Genomic DNA, 21,208 nt, shown 5'->3' on the forward strand with positions numbered 1-21,208 from the left:
CGAACGGCTAAGGTGGTGTGTATAGGGGGAGGGGAGGGAAGGGGGGGCAGAGGGGATATAGCGAGGTGTATTGTGATGCTGATGGTGATGAGATGGCAGGGAATAGACCTTTGTATGGAGATGATATCGCAGGGAAGGTGTAGGCCTATGTTCCCCTACTGAATGGTAACATTGTGCAGGTTACATTAACGGCATTGATGATGAAAGAAATGATAGTGGTAATATTCGGAGATATTGAATATATTATTAGTAATACACTTTTTGAATATGTAATAAGCACATCTATGTAAAAAATAAAAAATCTGATTAGATTGTTAGTGATATGGAAAAGTTAATTAGAATCATGTAAAATTTCGTCTTCAAAGTTTGATTAATGATAATTGGATTAAAAGTAAGCAATATATATATGTTTTTTTTCTATCCACACGTAAAAAGGAAATATGTTTTGGAATGACTTCTAAAAAATATTTATTCAATGTTATAATCTGCAGTGTATAATACCCCCGCCCTCTCCCTCCAGGCACGTCGCCCTTCACGCTGTACTTCAGTGTGAAGTTCTATGCCGCCGACCCGACCGAAGCTGGTGGAGGAAATCACGAGGTGAGTCCACGCCTACGCCCACGGACGCCCAAGGCCTTCCGTCTGTCCATACATACATACATACATACATACATACATACATACATACATACATACATACATACATACATACATACATACATACATACATACATATGCTAACACAGACAAACACTTGTACGGGCGCGCATACACACACACACACACACACACACACACACACACACACACACACACACACACACACACACACACACACACACACACACACACAACCCCCCTCCCTCCCCCCTCCCTCCAACAACTATCCACACAAATCCACACCCACACCACACACGAATGGCCGCAACTAATCACCCGCCCCTTCACCCACACGCGGCAGTTAGACACGCCCACAAACAAGATTCACGCACATACACCGCCCACACATTTCACGCGTATGATTGCTGTTGTTTTTTTCTTTCTTTCTTTTTTTTGTTTTTTATGTTGGTATTTAGTGGAAGGATGTGTGTGTGTGTTTACGAATTAGTTTGTGTCTGTTTCTATCTGTCTTTCTTTCATGTATGTACGTTTTTTTTTTTGTTTTTTTTTTATTATCATTATTAATTCAAGGCCGTGTCAATTTCGTAAAATGAAGGTTATATCCCTGAAATTGACATGGCCCCTTCCTATTATTTCCCCATGAATCAAAAGTCGCGTGGGAAACTTTCCGTATTATGTATTTTTTAATATACGCTACTTGCCATACAACATTACCGGCCGCTGCACTTCCCGGCATGTTCCGGGTTGCCCGCCCGAACGCCATCGCTCATAAGTTAAGAGCAAGTTACGGCGCTGGAAACTTGGCTTGACTTGTGGTCTTGTTTTAAGTTTTGCTATCCTTTACCCTGTTTGCCCTCCCCCCTGTCCTACCCTCCCCTATCCTACACAACCCTACCCGAGCCCGTCTTGCCTTTTCCTCCCCTTCCCTCCCCTTCCCTTCCCTTCCCTCTTCCCTCATCCCCCTTTCCTTCCCCTCCCCTCCCCTCCCCTCCCCTCCATTTCTTCCGCTACAACTGCCTCCCCCCCTTCCTCCCTCCCCTTGTATCCTTCCTGCTGCCTCTCATTTTTCCCCTCTTCTTCCTCCTCCTTTCTACTCGGTCTCTTCTTTTCTCCTGCCTTTGCTGCTGCTGTGTTCTATCTCCTCTTCCTTCCCCATTTCATCATCGTCTTCCTCCCTCGTTCCTTCTTTTCTCCCTCCCTTCCTCCATCCATCCTTCCATCCATCTTGCCACCTTACTGTCCTCCTCCCTTTTCTTCTTACCATTTTTCCTTATCTATCACAGCATTCTGCATTCTCCATGCTTTCTCTATCAGTGTGATTTTCTCCTTCTTTTTATTCCCGTGGTTTATTTCCTGATTTTCCCATCGTTGATTACATTTTTTCCTCTTTTTTTCCTGTTCCTGTTCCTCCTTTTTTTCTTTCTTTTCTTCCTTTCCTCTTTTTCTTCCTGCTCTTCCTCCTCCTCAATCTCCTCCTGTCTTCTGTCTCCTCCTTCTTCTCCTCCTCCTTCTCCTCCTCCTCCTCCTCCTCCTCCTCCTCCTCCTCCTCCTCCTCCTCCTCCTCCTCCTCCTCCTCTTGTCTTCCTCTTCCTCCTCCTCCTCTTGTCTTTCTCTTCCTCCTCCTCCTCCTCTTGTCTTCCTCTTCCTCCTCCTCCTCTTGTCTTTCTCTTCCTCCTCCTCCTCCTCTTGTCTTCCTCTTCTTCCTTCTCCTCTTGTCTTTTTCTTCCTTTTCCTCCTCGTGTCTTTCTCTTCCTCCTCCTCCTCCTCCTCCTCCTCCTCCTCCTCCTCCTCTTGTCTTTCTCTTCCTCTTCCTCCTCCTCCTCCTCCTCCTCCTCCTCCTCCTCCTCCTCCTCCTCCTCCTCCTCCTCCTCTTGTCTTCCTCCTTGATCACCAGCACCGCCACCTCCTGATCAGATAGTCGTAGTCGTTCAGAAAAGACTTTTATCACTCGAATTTTCTTTCTCGAATTCCTCCCGACAGACGGCACCGATTGCGAGATGTATCGACAAAGTATATTTTTTTTCATATTGGGGAAAATATAATTTGTGTTGATGGTGGAACATCGGCGGTGTTGGTGGGTCGTGTTTTTTTTTTTTTTTTTTTTTTTTTCGCTGTGGAATTTTATCAACTATTGTGCGGAATGTAGTGATTTGCGACATTGGATTGGTGACGTGTTGCGTGTGATGTTTATAGTTGAAATTATAGATTTTTATGGGGTTATATTTAGGCATATGCTGTGTAGTCAAGACACATGGATGTGCCTGTGTCTTTGTGTGAAGGAAAACGCACACACTACTTGGCGGTTGTGATATTTTAACAACGCACACGCGAATATTGAAACCCGGGAAACCCTTTGTTCAAACTTTCCGTGTTGGGAATAAGTTTTGTGTGATATCTTGTTTATGGTAGTTTGGTGTAATGCCAGAAGTTTTATGCTGTACTTTTGTGATGAGAAAATCAAGAGAAATAGAGGGAGAGAGAGAGAAGAAAAAAACGAAAGTGGAGACCTGTTTTTTGTAAATAAAAACGAATTTGTAGCTAATATAAAAGACGATCGACCAAATTGGCTTCGTGTTTCTGACCTGTTTTGCCCTCCTGTTCGAGCTGGAAGACACCGATGACCTCGGATACGTAATGGGACGGCTTGTTTGTTTATATTCATGGGGGAGTTTTCCTGGACCGCGAATGGCCTCCTACTTTTATGGAAGATTCGTTGTTAATGGAGATTTATTGTTTGGAGAACTGGTATTTACTACAGCGACTGCTATATATTGCACTGGCTGCTATTTACAGCAAGGACTACTATTCTCTCTGTTTTATGCACGACCTTTTGCGGACGACTTCCCGGATGCAGTGACATGATGTAGTGGCGTAGTTTTGCAATAGGACCACCACCTGTTGGATGTTGAGAACGACTCTCGCGACGACGTCCATGAGGACCGAGATCGAGCCGCGAAGGGACAACGACCTTCGCGAGTCCTGAGCCAACGAGTTGATTAGAAAGATGTCCCGATGCTCTTGCTGGAACGACGGTGTCCGCGCTGATAGAGGGTGGCGTCGCCCTGTACGTGCTCTTCGTTAAACGGGAGATAAACGGTGTTCGGCCGCGTCAGTGCACTCGCGTCTTCTTTAACGGACGAGGAAGGCGGTTTCGGCGTTGCAAATCGTCGGTAATTGAGGAAATAAGCCCTTGGTTTGGAAAATACTGAGGAAGATACTCTATCACGGCCACTCATCAGCCGCGACAACAAATAGCCTCAGGCGAAGATTAGCGAGGAAGGAAAGACGGATATATATGTATTTATATTTATATATATAATATATAAATAAATATATATATATATAATGTTTACAATTTATTAAATATTTACACACATATGTGTGTATATACACAGGTGGAGAGAGAGAAAGAGATAGAAAGAATGAGAATGAGAGAAAGAGGCAGAGAGAAGAGAAGAAGCAAAAACAGAAAGAGGAGGAGAGAGAAGAGAGGCGAGCGAGTCGCCACCCCTATCCCCAAAACCACTTCATTAAACTTTGCTACATTGGACACGCAGGGATTCGCAGTTCTACATCCCACGTTCGCATTTTTCTCTCCAAACTTCATCCGGGGCTCGACGGACCAAGTTACGATAACTGCCGAGACCTCCTCATCTTCCCTCCCCCTTCCCCTCCTCCTCCCAAACTCCGATCATCCGCCTATGATCCTCCCCTTCCACCTCCCCTCCCCTCCCTCTTTCCCTACTAGCCAACCAACTATCATCTTCACCTTCGCTTCCTCCCTCTCCCCCCTTTTTCCTATCATTTCCCTCTTTTCCTTTTGCCCCCCCTCTCCCCCTACTGCCATCCTCCCCTTCCCCATATCCCCCTACTGTCATCTCCCCTTCCCTCTTCCCCCACTATCATCTCTTCCCTCTCTCACCCCCCTCCCCTCTCTCGTCTTCCCCTATTCCATTTACCTCTTCCCCTCTCCCTCCTGCTATCATCCCCCCCTCCTCCCTCTCTCTACCTCTCTTCTATTCCCTCTACTATTACCTCCCCCTTTCCCCTTCTCCCCTACTATCATCTCCCCTACCCCCCTCCCCCTTCCCCCTATCTACCCCAACCCCCTTCCCCCCTGCTATCATCTTCCTCCCTCTACCCCTCCCCCCTACCATCATCTCCGCCCCCCTCCCCCTCCTCGCCCCTACAGCGGTAACCCTCGCCCTGATATTAACCTGGGCATCATTACTCGCTGAGATTGATCCCACTACGGAGATTAAGAACGTTTCCCCGCGCGGTTGCTTACGGGTACTGTGCCATCTCTCTCTCTCGCTCTCGCTCTGTCTGTCTATTTATCTGTCTATCTATCTATCTATCTATCTATCTGTTTATCTCTCGCTCTGTCTGTCTCTCTTTCTCTGTTTATCTCTCTCTCGCTCTGTCTCTCTCTCTCTCTCTCTCTCTCTCTCTCTCTCTCTCTCTCTCTCTCTCTCTCTCTCTCTCTCTCTCTCTCTCTCTCTCTCTCTCTTTCACTTCTGCGTCTTCGCGCCTGAGGCCGAATACACGCATGTAATCATAAACACATCGCGCGCGCGCGCACACACGCACACGCACACGCACACACACACACACACACACACACACACACGCGCGCGCGCGCGCGCGCGCGTCCTCCATCCAGGTGATCCGACTCCCAGCTCTCGGATATCACTTACGGGAGAAAACCCCCGGGGGACTCGTAAGCAAAGAAGCCGCACAGAATGTTGCTAATAAACTCGCTGCTCATGGGTAAGGTAGGTTAATACCCCCCCCCTCTTCCCCTCAGGGTCATCCCCCAGGTAGCTTCTCTAAACTCTTCCTCTACCGCCTCCCTTCATCTCCCTCGTCCATCTTCGCTATCTCTCTCGCCCTCTCCGTCTCCCTTTTTCCTCTCCCTTCATCTTCCTCTTCCCCTTTTTGTTCCCATTCCCCTCTCCCCCCTCCCTTTTTCCACCCTTTCTTCCCTTCTCCCTCTCCCTCTCCCCCTCCCTTCTTTCACCCCTTCCCCCTCCCCTCCTTCCTCCCTTCCCCCTTATTCCTCCCCTCCCCCTCCCCTCCTTCCTCCCTTCCCCTCTTCCCCCTTATTCCTCCCCTCCCCTTCCCCTCCTTACCCCTTTCCCCAGGCACAAGGGTCTCTGAAGGCGCTTCCCACGGCCAGGAGATGACCATAAGAAAGTTTTACAGCCGCGGAGCACTACTTTTTTCAGACGCCATTTTGCTTAGCGATAAATAGATTAGTTGAGAGAGCACTGCCGCCTCGTGCGTTCGAACCAGCCTCTGTCCGCTTCGTTTTGGTGGTTCGGAACCTTTTTCCTCTTCCTTTTCTTCTTCCTTCCTTTATGCTGCTCTTCCTCCTCCTCCTCTTCCTCCTCCTCCTCCTCCTCCTCCTCCTCCTCCTCCTCCTCCTCCTCCTCCTCCTCTTTTTATTTCGTCTTTTGTAATGTTTTCTTCCTCTTCTCCCTCTTCTTTTTCTTTGTGAATGTATTTTTGTGTATATCCGTGTCTTGTGTTCTATATTGGATTAGGTAGTTAGTCTTCCTTTGTTTAACTGAATTTTAACGTAGCTTATTGTGAACAGAACGTAGAGGTCTTCTGGATTCTGTTCATAGACTTTCACTGAACACGTATACTGTAGTTGTTCTATGACAGGTTTTTATAGCATTACCATTACTGCTTTTATTTTTTTTTTTTTTTTGTCTCTCTTTTCATTCTGTTGTTTAGCTTGCCTCTTCGTTATTTTCGTTAGTTTTTATTTGTTTTCTGTCCAAATAAATTTTTTTTTCTGCCGTTCGAAAAAATAGATTGATGTTGCGTGTACGCTCGATTGTCTGCTTATACGTTTGTATGAAAATAGTACGTCCTCCTACCACCCTCCCTTCCTCTCCCTCCCCCTCCTATTTCACTCCCCTTCCTCCCACCCCCTCCCCTCATTTCACTCCCCTCTCCTCCCACCTCCCCCCCTCTCATTTCACTCCCCTCTCTCCTCCCCCTCCTGTTTCACCCCCCACCCTACCCCCTACAATAAACTCCCAAAAGAGGTCGTAAGGGAAGCCTTAAACGTCACAAAAACTTAATTAACTTACACAATCCAAGCAGCTCCCGGGAATGAAGAGCGAGCCAAGATATGGTTTCGTAAAGGGGGGGAAGGAGGGAGAGAGAGGGAGGAAGGGAGGGAGGGAGGGAGGGAGGGGGCGTAGGAGCTAAGGAAGGGGGATGGGGGATGGGGAGGGGGAGTGGGCGTGGGAGGTGGGACGCGAAGGGGGGGTGGAGGGCGAAGGGGAAGAGGGCGTGGGAGGCAATATAGTTATTATGATTTTTGTTTTTATTGCCGTAGAATGGAGTTCTTACGAGGTTCTATTTTTTTGGTTGGAATTGTTAATACCTCGCTGTATTTTTTTTTTTTTTTTTTTTTTTTTGGGGGGGGTGATTGATCCGCAAAAGTGGACGTGGTTGATACGGGTTGATATTTTTGGATCGGAAAATTATTAATAAGCTGAAAGTTGAGGACGACTTGTATAGGGTGTTTTTTTTTAGAAGATCGAAAAGTTATTAAATGAGGATGACCGTACTTAGGGGTTTGGCGAAAGCCCCTGTGCCCGTGAGATAGATAGTGGAGGACCCTGTTACTTGTCGAACTTGTAATATTTCTTTTCCAAGTGGAAAGTGGGAATCGGTAGATGAAATGCTATTTTTCATAAACCTTCTAGCAAGTCACTAAGGAAGTTAAGTTAGGAGACTCACTGTTACACCTTTTTTCTAACAGGTAGAAGGAAAAATATAAGATAATATTTTGAAAGTTGAAATGGAAACTTTTTTTCAGCGCAGGCATTTATGTGATGAGTCATGCTAGAGCATTGTAGTTATGGCCTTACCTTCTGGTCGTTCTGGGAAGAGGAAGAAGGGGAGAAAATAGGGTGTAGAGAGAGGTAAGGATAAATGAAGAGGAGGAGAAGAGAGGGAAAGAGGGGCAAGGGCAAAAGAGGAGGAAGGGAGCAATGGATAGAGGAGGAAGAGACAAGGAAGGAGGATAAGGGTAAAGGAGGAGGAAGAGAGGAGGAAAAATAGAGAAGGGGATAGAAGGAAAAAAGGAGGTTGAGAGGGAGAAACAAAGAGGTAAGAGGGTGGAAGGAAAAGGAGGTATGGACATGGGCAGGGGAGATAGGATATAAGAGGAACTAGGAGGGAAATTATATACATATACATATATACACATATATATATATGTATATATATATATATATATATATATATATAGAGAGAGAGAGAGAGAGAGAGAGAGAGAGAGAGAGAGAGAGAGAGAGAGAGAGAGAGCGAGAGAGAGGAGAGCGAGAGCGAGAGAGAGCGAGAGAGAGAGAGAGAGAGAGAGAGAGAGAGAGAGAGAGAGAGAGAGAGAGAGAGAGAGAGAGAGCGAGAGAGCGAGAGAGCGAGAGAGAGGGAGAGCGAGAGAGAGAGAGCGAGAGAGAGGGAGAGCGAGAGAGAGAGAGAGAGAGAGAGAGAGAGAGAGAGAGCGAGAGAGCGAGAGAGCGAGAGAGCGAGAGAGCGAGAGAGAGGGAGAGCGAGAGAGAGGGAGAGCGAGAGCGAGAGCGAGAGAGAGGGAGAGAGAGGGAGAGCGAGAGAGAGAGAGAGAGAGAGAGAGAGAGAGAGAGAGAGAGAGAGAGAGAGAGAGAGAGAGAGCGAGAGAGAGGGAGAGCGAGAGCGAGAGCGAGAGAGAGGGAGAGCGAGAGAGAGAGAGAGGGAGAGCGAGAGAGAGAGAGAGAGAGCGAGAGAGCGAGAGAGAGGGAGAGCGAGAGCGAGAGCGAGAGAGAGGGAGAGCGAGAGAGAGAGAGAGGGAGAGCGAGAGAGAGAGAGAGAGAGAGAGAGAGAGAGAGAGAGAGAGAGCGAGAGAGCGAGAGAGAGGGAGAGCGAGAGAGCGAGAGAGAGGGAGAGCGAGAGAGAGGGAGAGAGAGAGAGAGGGAGAGCGAGAGAGAGAGAGAGAGAGAGAGAGGGAGAGCAAGAGAGCGAGAGAGCGAGAGAGCGAGAGAGAGGGAGAGCGAGCCAGCGAGTCAAGTCGAGTTCGGAGGGCGAGAGCGTCCGGCCACACCCAGCGCCGCACAAGCGCGTGGACGAGAGTAACAGCCGCGGCGGACACACTTGGTCGGGTTCTGGAGTGATCAACGAGTCGACATGAATAAGCAATTACGGGCCGCATGAAACTTATTTTTTTCTTGACTTCACAATCTTGATGGCCAGAGACAGTTGGTGGTTTAAAAGGAATTCCGTTAGAAGCAATTGGATAAAACTCGTTCCATCGCCATGATATTTAAGAAACGGAACGGTGGAAAAAATAGGGTTCTCATGAGAACGCACAGGAGGAGGCGAGGGAAGTACTCCAGTGCGAAAATTCAAAGAAGGGGAAAGAGATGGAAATGCTTGGCCGTACACGTGCACTTGGGGCGTGGATGTACACATGCAAATTAGGATAACCATACTTTTCCTTCCCGCATTTTATGTGCACACGCATGCGCACGCACACACACACACACACACACACACACACACACACACACACACACACACACACACACACACACACACACACACACACACACACATATACACAAAAGCACTCATACACGTACATACACACACGTACACGCTGGTTCACGATGCTGTGACTCAGGTTTTCTCCGCCACCGGCCCAACCATCTTGGGTTAGCCGGGGAGGGTGACGGAGGCATGATAACACTCAGGTTCTGCTGCTCCTGCTTCTGCTGAGCTCGCCTCCCCCCCCCCCTCCCCCCCGTTTCCTGCTTCTGCTGAGTTCGCCCTTCCTCCCTTCTGCTTCTGCTGAGCTCGCCTCCCTTTCTGCTTTTGCTGAGTCCCCCCCCCCCCTACTTCCTGCTTCTGCTGAGCTCGTCTCCCTTTCTGCTTTTGCTAAGCCACTTCTGCTTCTGCTAAGCCCGTCCCTGCTCCGGTTGTCCCCGCTTCCGCCGGGTAAGGAGAAGGAGTCCTGCTGGTATTACTGCTGTTGCATTTGGTCGCCTGGAATGCAAGATGCATCTGCTCGTATGTAAGGATGATGTATACAGTGGCTAATTTGATTCATGGATTTATTATGTATGCATATTTTAAGAGGGGGGGGGGGGGCTTTCAAGTTTTCCTCTTTTTTTTTTCCTTTTTTATTCATTATTTTTTTTATGATCTTTGAGGGAGCAGTTAGACCGCCGATCGCTTCTGATGACAAATATCCTGCGCAATTTAAGTCTCCGAATCCTTGTTCTCGATAGATTTCAAGATGATAATGAATTGCTGTCTTTGGTCAGTTAAATAGGAAGTATGTAATTAGATCTGAAGGTAAAGCCATTATTGAATGACAAAGAAAATTATCAGTTAGTCAGTTAATTTGCATATCTGGAGGAAGACGCGCACGCACACGCATTCTCTCTCTCTCTCTCTCTCTCTCTCTCTCTCTCTCTCTCTCTCTCTCTCTCTCTCTCTCCTTCTTTCTCTCTTTCTCTCTCTCTCTCTCTCTCTTTCTCTCTCTCTCTTCTCTCTCTCTCTCTTTCTCTCTCTCTCTCTTTCTCTCTCTCTCTCTTTCTCTTTCTCTCTCTTTCTCTCTCTCTATCTCTTTCTCTCTCTCTCTCTTTCTCTCTCTCTCTCTCTCTCTTTCTCTCTCTCTCTCTCTCTCTCTCTCTCTCTCTCTCTCTCTCTCTCTCTCTCTCTCTCTCTCTCTCTCTCTCTCTCTCTCTCTCTCTCTCTGAGTAAATGAGAGAGAGAGCGTCGTTTTTTTCTCTTGATCCAAACTCAATTACTCCTCCAGAAAGTAATTACTCCCCAAGAGTTGATTGCCCATAGGTCGAGTCGTTGTTTTTCCAGATGTTGCTCTCTAATGTATTTCGATATGGTAGACACGTTCGGGTATATATATTTTTTTCCTTTTATATGTCGTTGCGGTTTTCACTGATGTTTATTGTAGATCTGTTGTTTGGTACTTTTGGTATTGTAATTAATTTCTATAGCCCTATGGCTTATATGTGTTTGGAGTTTATTCCGCGCGCCCCGCTGTAAAGAAAATAAAAGCAATAGTCACCCCTGAGAGTCACCGTTTCGGCGTAAAACTGTTGCCCGGAATCACTTTTGTTTCTTCTTGTTTGACACTTTCATAATATAGCATCCGGCGGATTATGGGTGTGAGGGAAGACTTCGTAATTTTTCTTCTCTTTTTTCTGTCCCTCTCGCTGCGTTTCCTTTATTTTGTTTTATTTAGTTATTTACGAAAGCGGAGAATTTGCGATGTTGGTCTGGCTGGTCCTGTTGTGATCGGCCGTTGCGATGCTATCTACGCTGTAATGGGCCGATAAGGGTCACAAGTCCACGCAGTTACAGCCTGAGATGACCTCTGGTGACAGTGGGATTGACGGGTTCTCGGGGCGGCGTACTCCTTTTGTCTCGTTTTTTCCCCCCCCCTCCTTTTTTCTGACGTTTTTTCTTGTTCTGAATTTTCTTTTCTTTTTTCTGTTGTGTGATGGTGTACAACGTCGATTGCACTTTCGATATTTTCCCGATATTTATTTCGTGATAATTGTGGAGCGACGTAGGACCGAGCACATGTATTTGGTTCAATGACTCGCTTGCACTCAAGGTGAAGGGGAGAGGGGGGGGGGGGCGGCAGAGGGAGGGGGGCACGGAGGGAAGGGACGGGGGAGAGGGAAGAGCAGAGGGAGGGGAGGGAAGAGAGGGAGGGGGCAGGCGGAGGGAAGCGAAAGGACAGAGGAGAGAGGAAGGGAAGCGGGAGGGGAGGGAGGGGGAAGAGCAACGGGAGGAGAGGGAGGGGAAAGGGCAGAGCAGGCATGGAGCGAAACGGGAGGGGAAAGGGTTGCGAGAATTGGGGATCTAGAGATCGACAGACACATGGATTAGGGGGGAAGGGAGTTAGGAGGGTGGGAGCGTCTTGATTTTTCGAAGACATTTTGATGCAGATTTAAAACTCCAACACAAATGCACGGCATTACTGCAATCCTTCGTGAATGATAAGGCAAAACAGGTCTCTTGGATTAGAATAACACAAGGTCTAATAAAAAGTACAAACCTATTTATAGTGCTAAATCACAGTGGTCGACGACGAGAGAAAGTCCTCCAGATTTCTGCCTTCACTACTCGTTGCTTTGATTAAACGTCAGTTAAATTACGGTCTTTTGGCCACGGCCACGTGTGTGTGTGTGTGTGTGTGTGTGTGTGTGAGAGAGAGAGAGAGAGAGAGAGAGAGAGAGAGAGAGAGAGAGAGAGAGAGAGAGAGAGAGAGAGAGAGAGGGGGAGAGGGAGAGACAGAGAGAGAGAGAGAGACAGAGAGAGAGAGAGAGAGAGAGAGAGAGAGAGAGAGAGAGAGAGAGAGAGAGAGAGAGAGAGAGAGAGAGAGAGAGAGAGAGAGGAGTAGATCAGACGGACAAGACGGACAAAGAATGAATCTGTCCAAATACGCGAATGTGAATAAAGCCAAAGAAGCGAATGTAGCTTCAGTGCATGAGTGTGAATGCGCAGTTCATTGTGCTTTAGAGACTATGCTGTACAAAGAACACTTCCCAGTATAGCCCCCGGTAGATTAGAATAGCCCTAGGGTAGAGTGCTGGTCCCGGTCTGGTGCTTCTCAACAACACATTTCAAATGCGGAATTATGAATCAGAAAAAAAGACTTACCGGTGCTTTGCATTGGCAGCACTGCCCACAGAATCTACTCAGCCAGGATGTCAATAGAATCGATTGTGTGTTTTGAATCGTGTGTGTATGAAATATGTGTGCGTGTGTGCGTGCGTGTGTGCGTGCATGCGTGCGTGTGTGTGCGTGTGTGAAGCTAGGGCAGCAAATATTGTAATTATACTGCAGATTATGAATCAAAATATATTATCCATGAAACTTCCAAAGCATCTACGGAGTCCTACTGAAGATCTGTCGCCCTCAGGGGCTGTTAGTCGAGTCCGAGTTTTACTGAAGCACTGCAACTTGCAGATGACTTATTGCATTATCATCTCTGACGCTATGATCAACATGCAATTAGTGCAAGGGGACCAAGATGGAGTTCTGGTCATTTGGGAAACATTATCTAAATCGGGTTCGAATTTTGGAAATGTGTGCAGGAATTTAGAGAGAGACTACTTCTACTTCTACTTCTACTTCTACTTCTACTTCTACTTCTACTTCTACTTCTACTTCTACTTCTACTTCTACTTCTACTTCTACTTCTACTTCTACTTCTACTTCTACTTCTACTTCTACTTCTACTTCTACTTCTACTTCTACTTCTACTTCTACTTCTACTTCTACTTCTACTTCTACTTCTACTTCTACTTCTACTTCTACTTCTACTTCTACTTCTACTTCTACTTCTACTTCTACTTCTACTTCTACTTCTACTTCTACTTCTACTTCTACTTCTACTTCTACTTCTACTTCTACTTCTACTTCTACTTCTACTTCTACTTCTACTTCTACTTCTACTTCTACTTCTACTTCTACTTCTACTTCTACTTCTACTTCTACTTCTACTTCTACTTCTACTTCTACTTCTACTTCTACTTCTACTTCTACTTCTACTTCTACTTCTACTTCTACTTCTACTTCTACTTCTACTTCTACTTCTACTTCTACTTCTACTTCTACTTCTACTTCTACTTCTACTTCTACTTCTACTTCTACTTCTACTTCTACTTCTACTTCTACTTCTACTTCTACTTCTACTTCTACTTCTACTTCTACTTCTACTTCTACTTCTACTTCTACTTCTACTTCTACTTCTACTTCTACTTCTACTTCTACTTCTACTTCTACTTCTACTTCTACTTCTACTTCTACTTCTACTTCTACTTCTACTTCTACTTCTACTTCTACTTCTACTTCTACTTCTACTTCTACTTCTACTTCTACTTCTACTTCTACTTCTACTTCTACTTCTACTTCTACTTCTACTTCTACTTCTACTTCTACTTCTACTTCTACTTCTACTTCTACTTCTACTTCTACTTCTACTTCTACTTCTACTTCTACTTCTACTTCTACTTCTACTTCTACTTCTACTTCTACTTCTACTTCTACTTCTACTTCTACTTCTACTTCTACTTCTACTTCTACTTCTACTTCTACTTCTACTTCTACTTCTACTTCTACTTCTACTTCTACTTCTACTTCTACTTCTACTTCTACTTCTACTTCTACTTCTACTTCTACTTCTACTTCTACTTCTACTTCTACTTCTACTTCTACTTCTACTTCTACTTCTACTTCTACTTCTACTTCTACTTCTACTTCTACTTCTACTTCTACTTCTACTTCTACTTCTACTTCTACTTCTACTTCTACTTCTACTTCTACTTCTACTTCTACTTCTACTTCTACTTCTACTTCTACTTCTACTTCTACTTCTACTTCTACTTCTACTTCTACTTCTACTTCTACTTCTACTTCTACTTCTACTTCTACTTCTACTTCTACTTCTACTTCTACTTCTACTTCTACTTCTACTTCTACTTCTACTTCTACTTCTACTTCTACTTCTACTTCTACTTCTACTTCTACTTCTACTTCTACTTCTACTTCTACTTCTACTTCTACTTCTACTTCTACTTCTACTTCTACTTCTACTTCTACTTCTACTTCTACTTCTACTTCTACTTCTACTTCTACTTCTACTTCTACTTCTACTTCTACTTCTACTTCTACTTCTACTTCTACTTCTACTTCTACTTCTACTTCTACTTCTACTTCTACTTCTACTTCTACTTCTACTTCTACTTCTACTTCTACTTCTACTTCTACTTCTACTTCTACTTCTACTTCTACTTCTACTTCTACTTCTACTTCTACTTCTACTTCTACTTCTACTTCTACTTCTACTTCTACTTCTACTTCTACTTCTACTTCTACTTCTACTTCTACTTCTACTTCTACTTCTACTTCTACTTCTACTTCTACTTCTACTTCTACTTCTACTTCTACTTCTACTTCTACTTCTACTTCTACTTCTACTTCTACTTCTACTTCTACTTCTACTTCTACTTCTACTTCTACTTCTACTTCTACTTCTACTTCTACTTCTACTTCTACTTCTACTTCTACTTCTACTTCTACTTCTACTTCTACTTCTACTTCTACTTCTACTTCTACTTCTACTTCTACTTCTACTTCTACTTCTACTTCTACTTCTACTTCTACTTCTACTTCTACTTCTACTTCTACTTCTACTTCTACTTCTACTTCTACTTCTACTTCTACTTCTACTTCTACTTCTACTTCTACTTCTACTTCTACTTCTACTTCTACTTCTACTTCTACTTCTACTTCTACTTCTACTTCTACTTCTACTTCTACTTCTACTTCTACTTCTACTTCTACTTCTACTTCTACTTCTACTTCTACTTCTACTTCTACTTCTACTTCTACTTCTACTTCTACTTCTACTTCTACTTCTACTTCTACTTCTACTTCTACTTCTACTTCTACTTCTACTTCTACTTCTACTTCTACTTCTACTTCTACTTCTACTTCTACTTCTACTTCTACTTCTACTTCTACTTCTACTTCTACTTCTACTTCTACTTCTACTTCTACTTCTACTTCTACTTCTACTTCTACTTCTACTTCTACTTCTACTTCTACTTCTACTTCTACTTCTACTTCTACTTCTACTTCTACTTCTACTTCTACTTCTACTTCTACTTCTACTTCTACTTCTACTTCTACTTCTACTTCTACTTCTACTTCTACTTCTACTTCTACTTCTACTTCTACTTCTACTTCTACTTCTACTTCTACTTCTACTTCTACTTCTACTTCTACTTCTACTTCTACTTCTACTTCTACTTCTACTTCTACTTCTACTTCTACTTCTACTTCTACTTCTACTTCTACTTCTACTTCTACTTCTACTTCTACTTCTACTTCTACTTCTACTTCTACTTCTACTTCTACTTCTACTTCTACTTCTACTTCTACTTCTACTTCTACTTCTACTTCTACTTCTACTTCTACTTCTACTTCTACTTCTACTTCTACTTCTACTTCTACTTCTACTTCTACTTCTACTTCTACTTCTACTTCTACTTCTACTTCTACTTCTACTTCTACTTCTACTTCTACTTCTACTTCTACTTCTACTTCTACTTCTACTTCTACTTCTACTTCTACTTCTACTTCTACTTCTACTTCTACTTCTACTTCTACTTCTACTTCTACTTCTACTTCTACTTCTACTTCTACTTCTACTTCTACTTCTACTTCTACTTCTACTTCTACTTCTACTTCTACTTCTACTTCTACTTCTACTTCTACTTCTACTTCTACTTCTACTTCTACTTCTACTTCTACTTCTACTTCTACTTCTACTTCTACTTCTACTTCTACTTCTACTTCTACTTCTACTTCTACTTCTACTTCTACTTCTACTTCTACTTCTACTTCTACTTCTACTTCTACTTCTACTTCTACTTCTACTTCTACTTCTACTTCTACTTCTACTTCTACTTCTACTTCTACTTCTACTTCTACTTCTACTTCTACTTCTACTTCTACTTCTACTTCTACTTCTACTTCTACTTCTACTTCTACTTCTACTTCTACTTCTACTTCTACTTCTACTTCTACTTCTACTTCTACTTCTACTTCTACTTCTACTTCTACTTCTACTTCTACTTCTACTTCTACTTCTACTTCTACTTCTACTTCTACTTCTACTTCTACTTCTACTTCTACTTCTACTTCTACTTCTACTTCTACTTCTACTTCTACTTCTACTTCTACTTCTACTTCTACTTCTACTTCTACTTCTACTTCTACTTCTACTTCTACTTCTACTTCTACTTCTACTTCTACTTCTACTTCTACTTCTACTTCTACTTCTACTTCTACTTCTACTTCTACTTCTACTTCTACTTCTACTTCTACTTCTACTTCTACTTCTACTTCTACTTCTACTTCTACTTCTACTTCTACTTCTACTGTGCTACTTCTTCTACTACTACAACTTAACTACTCACTACTACTACTACTAAATTGTAGCAGCGCGGGCAAACCCACGTCGAAAATGTGCACGGGGCTTAGAAGTAAAGAGAATATCTAACCCCCCCCCCCTTCCCCCTCCCCCTCACCCCCCCCTCCCCCCCCCCCCCCCCCCTAATATGGAGTGGAGTATTTGAATTTGACTTTGATAATAATCACGAGAAGTTACACGCATTAGGATACCGCCACTTGAGCCAAAACTACGTTAAGGAGTCTGGAAGAACCACATTTATTAATTTATTCAGATGCGCCACTGCATAGTTCGTTTTCTGTATATAAGGTTCAGATTTGTATATAAAGTTTCGGGGCTTCAGAGGAGACACGAATTCCCGATGGAGTCGGGAAATACCTCCACATGAAAGTCTCCGGACACCAGTGCTTAAGGATTTAGGGGGTCATTTCAAAGGGCCGAGGGAGCGTGGTCAGTCGCGAGAATATCAATTTCTTATGAACTTCAACCCCAAATCCAATTTCATGGGGTCACGAAACGGCGACTCGCTTCCTAATTTACACGTTCGCAGGACTGTCCTTGCTCGCCCCTAGCCGGTGCATGAGGAGGGCTTGTTTCAGAGGGCGTGCGAGTAATGTGTTCGGGATATTGAGGTACTTTTTTTGGTGGGTTTATCTCGTATGGGGTTCTGATTTTAGCTCTCGCGTTTTGTTATTAGTATTATTATCTTTTTGTTTGTAATGAGATGGGAAGTTTCAAACACCCTTCAAATATTTTTAACTTATCGAATGTGTTTTGTAATTTGGAAAATGTTTGCGCGCGGAGACGATTGTTGTTTTTTCTTTAATTTTCTTTTTGGATTCGGGATCATTCATTCTTTCGATTATCACCGCAGTCGCATCTTTGTCCGAGGTATTTTCCAATTGATGGTTATCTCGTAGCGAAGAGCGGCCTCAGTCCCTCATTACGCGAGTCTCCCTCTCAAGGCGCCTCCAACCCGGATCCGTTTTCTACACGTCGCCAGCCCCCCCACGCATGGCTGGTATCGAGAGGTGATAAAAATGATGAGTTTGCAAATACCCCTTTAATCTATGCCGGACTCGGAGGGCCTCAGAATGGTTCGGTTAACGAGTTTTGACAGGATCTGGTATGGCGATCGCGGGGGGTGGTCTGCCGAGGCCCCCGTGACGAGCGCGCGCGGGTGACAGATACAGGGCGGCCGCGCGCGTTGCTTCCCCCAAGTATGTGCTTCGTAACGATATTTTGTCTCGCTGGGGTTCGTGTCAGAATGCGCGTTTCGGCGGGACTGCAGTCACGACTCACCCGCGTCGTCTGCATTTCGCTTATTCACTGGACTAAATATTTCTTTTCCGGACGCAGAGTAAGATGGCTCTAAAGATAAACAAGAATAGCTATAATAAATGATGATGATATTGCGACTATTATGAGCACTGCTGCCACCACCGTCAGTTTTACTACTACTACCACCACTACTGCTATTACTACTACTTCTTCTACTACTACTTCTACTACTACTCCTACTACTACTACTACTACTACTACTACTACTATTACTATTACTACTACTACTACTACTAGTGTTATTACTGCTGCTACTACTACTACGACTACAACAACTACTACTACTACTTCTACTTCTACTTCTACTTCTACTTCTACTGCTACTTCTTCTACTACTACTACTACTACTACTACTACTACTACTACTAAATTGGCTGCAGCAAGGGGCACCCACGTCGAAAATGTTGCACGGGGCTTTCCATGCGAGTCGAAAATGTTGCGTGGTGAGATCCCTGTCTAGTCTGGTACGTCCACATAACTTGCAGTTGTGTGTAACAGGAATAACTCGCACAGGTCTCCGTTTTTTTGTGTGTATTTTTCTTCTTTTCTTCTTCGTTTTCTTATTGTAGTGTGTATAAATTTACACATGGGAAAATACGTGTGTGTGTGTGTGTATGTGTGTGTGTGTGTGTTTTTTTTTTTTTTTTTTTTTTTCATTTTCTATTTTTTTTTTTTTTTTCTTGTAAGCGGCAACGATGACACACAGTTGCCTCTCTGAAATGAATAATTCTAGGGATTCAATTAATCTCTCTCTCTCTCTCTCTCTCTCTCTCTCTCTCTAATATTAATGATAAAGATGTTGATAATACTGCAAATAAAAATGATATGATTGATCATAGTAATGATGATAATTTTGCTAATAATAATGACATCAGTGATGGTGATGATGATGATAACGATAGAAATGATAATAGTGACAGTAATGATAATGATAATGCTAGTAATAATGGCAGTATAATAATAATGATAATGATCATAGTGATGACGATGATAATGATAACAATAACAATAACAATGATAATGAGTAGGAATAATAATGAAAATAATGACAACGAAGGTAGTGATGATAATATTAATTATGTAATTGATAATAATAGCAATAGCAATGATGATGGTAATGTTAATTATAGTAATAGTAGTAATAACGATGATGATAATAATAGCAGAGACAAAAATAATGATCATAGCTATGAAAGTGTTAACAGCCAGGGCAATAGCAAGCGCTCTCCTGCTCCTCAGTGAAATAGCCGTATTAACATTCCTTATATTCCGGCCGGGAACACAAATTGCTCCATTGCAACAGTAGGATCCTGCTGTACCGTTAAGAGATGCCAGTTGTAGTTGCGGTCATAGTAGTCATAGTGGTCGTTGTGGTTGTGGCACAGGATGCTGTCGTTGCAGTCGTATTGCAGCTTTGCAACGTTGGTCGCGAATGTTTCGTGTGCAGCGGATTTCGTAATGTTGTCGAGGTAGAGGTTAGATTCTACGAAGTACGTAGTACGGTTGTTTCTCTAAATTCTACGGTCGTTTCTGCGAGGTCAGTGGTCGTGGCTTTAAGGCAGTGTGTCGTTGTGCCTTCGCCAACCCGGGGTCTTCCTAGAGGAGTCGTATCGCCGTGGTCGTTGCTCCGGGTGGTCCTGTGGTGTTGCTACTGGTCGGAGCCCGGCTGGTGGAGCGAAAAAAGTTGGGGCGGCTCTTGACAGATGGCGCGGGGCAGGGCAGGCACAGGTCACACACACACACACGGAGGCGGACGTACATGGGCACATACTTACATATATATTCATACTTATATTTATTCTCTCTCTCTCTCTCTCTCTCTCTCTCTCTCTCTCTCTCTCTCTCTCTCTCTCTCTCTCTCTCTCTCTCTCTCTCTCTCTCTCTCTCTCTCTCTACACACACACACACACACAAACACGCACACACACACACACACACACACACACACACACACACACACACACACACACACACACACACACACACACACACACACACACAAAGAAATACACACATGCACCCAACTGCCCTGGTATGTAGACAGGTACATGCGGGTGCTGTGCTTTGAAATTATGCTTGGTAGTTTTGGTCGAATTGGTGTGTATGTGTTTGCGTGGTAGAAAGAGAAGGAGAGAGAGAGAGAGCGAGAGAGAGAGAGAGAGAGAGAGAGAGAGAGAGAGAGAGAGAGAGAGAGAGAGAGAGAGAGAGAGAGAGAGAGAGAGAGGGAGGTTGCTTGTAAATTTGCATGCGTACCTGCACATGTTTACTTCCTGACCCCCAGCAATACCCCAATCTACTCCATAGACCTGAGGCAACGCTTAGGGAGTGGGAGGTAAGGGTTTCTGGAGAGGCAGGGCTATAACCTCCCTCCCCTGCTCTCCTTTCTCCCTCCTGCTCTCTCTCACCCATTTACCCATCCTACCCTCTCCCTCTCCCTCTCCCTCTTCCTCTCCTCATTTTCTCCTTCCCTGTCCCCTCCCTTCTCACTCTCCCTACCCCTTTTCCTCCCTCTCGCTCTCTCTTCCTCCCTTTCCCTCTCCCTCTCCCTTTCCCCTTTCCCCTCTCCCTTTCCCCTCTCCCTTTCCCCTCTCCCTTTCCCCTCTCCGTCTTCCTCCCTTCTCCCTCCCCCTCCCCCTCCCCCTCCCCCTCCCCCTCCCCGTGAACGCATTATTTTCACACCGGATGCTGACTTGACTGTCCTAAAGGCACCGGCGCGAGATTTACATGGAGTTAGCATATCCGTTTGTTACCAAGTTCTTAAGTAGCTGTAGATTATACTACGCCACATCCCCCTCCTCCTTCAGCCCCCCCCCCCTCCTCGTCTAGCTCCCTTTTCGTTTGTCCTCCTGACCCCCCCCCCCTCAGGCCGCTTACTCTTACACCCCCCTCCTCGTTTCCCCCCCCCTCCCCTCACTCCAATCCATCCCCTTCCTCTGACACCCTACCCCCCCCCCCTCCCTCCCTTTTCCTATCCCTCACTCCTCTACCCCCTTTCTCCCTCCCCCCCTTCCCCCCTTCCCCCCTCCTCCTCTCCCCCGCAGTCCTCAACAGGGTGGAACCTCCACATGTTCCTGTATCTAGTGTCAGTTTTATGACAGAGACGCGTCAACGGGCCAATAAAATTAAGCCAAAATCAACAAAGTTTGACGTGTTTATGTGTTGCTAAACCTGTCAGGCCTTGGCGGCATGGGGGTATGGGGGGTCTGGAGGGGAGGGGGGGTGTGATGGTCA

General features: G+C 44.7%; 1 protein-coding gene across 1 annotated transcript in view; it reads left to right on the top strand.

Moving 5' to 3' along the window:
- Nucleotides 1–21,208, top strand: part of LOC125036884 (band 4.1-like protein 4) — a 328,534-nt gene that overhangs the window by 251,301 nt on the left and 56,025 nt on the right. The window contains 2 exon segments of the mRNA XM_047629817.1: nucleotides 521–576; nucleotides 578–600. Of these exon segments, the coding sequence (XP_047485773.1) occupies nucleotides 521–576; nucleotides 578–600 (79 nt within the window).

Source organism: Penaeus chinensis, chromosome 22 (assembly GCF_019202785.1).
Source record: "Penaeus chinensis breed Huanghai No. 1 chromosome 22, ASM1920278v2, whole genome shotgun sequence".
NCBI classification, from domain to species: domain Eukaryota; kingdom Metazoa; phylum Arthropoda; class Malacostraca; order Decapoda; family Penaeidae; genus Penaeus; species Penaeus chinensis.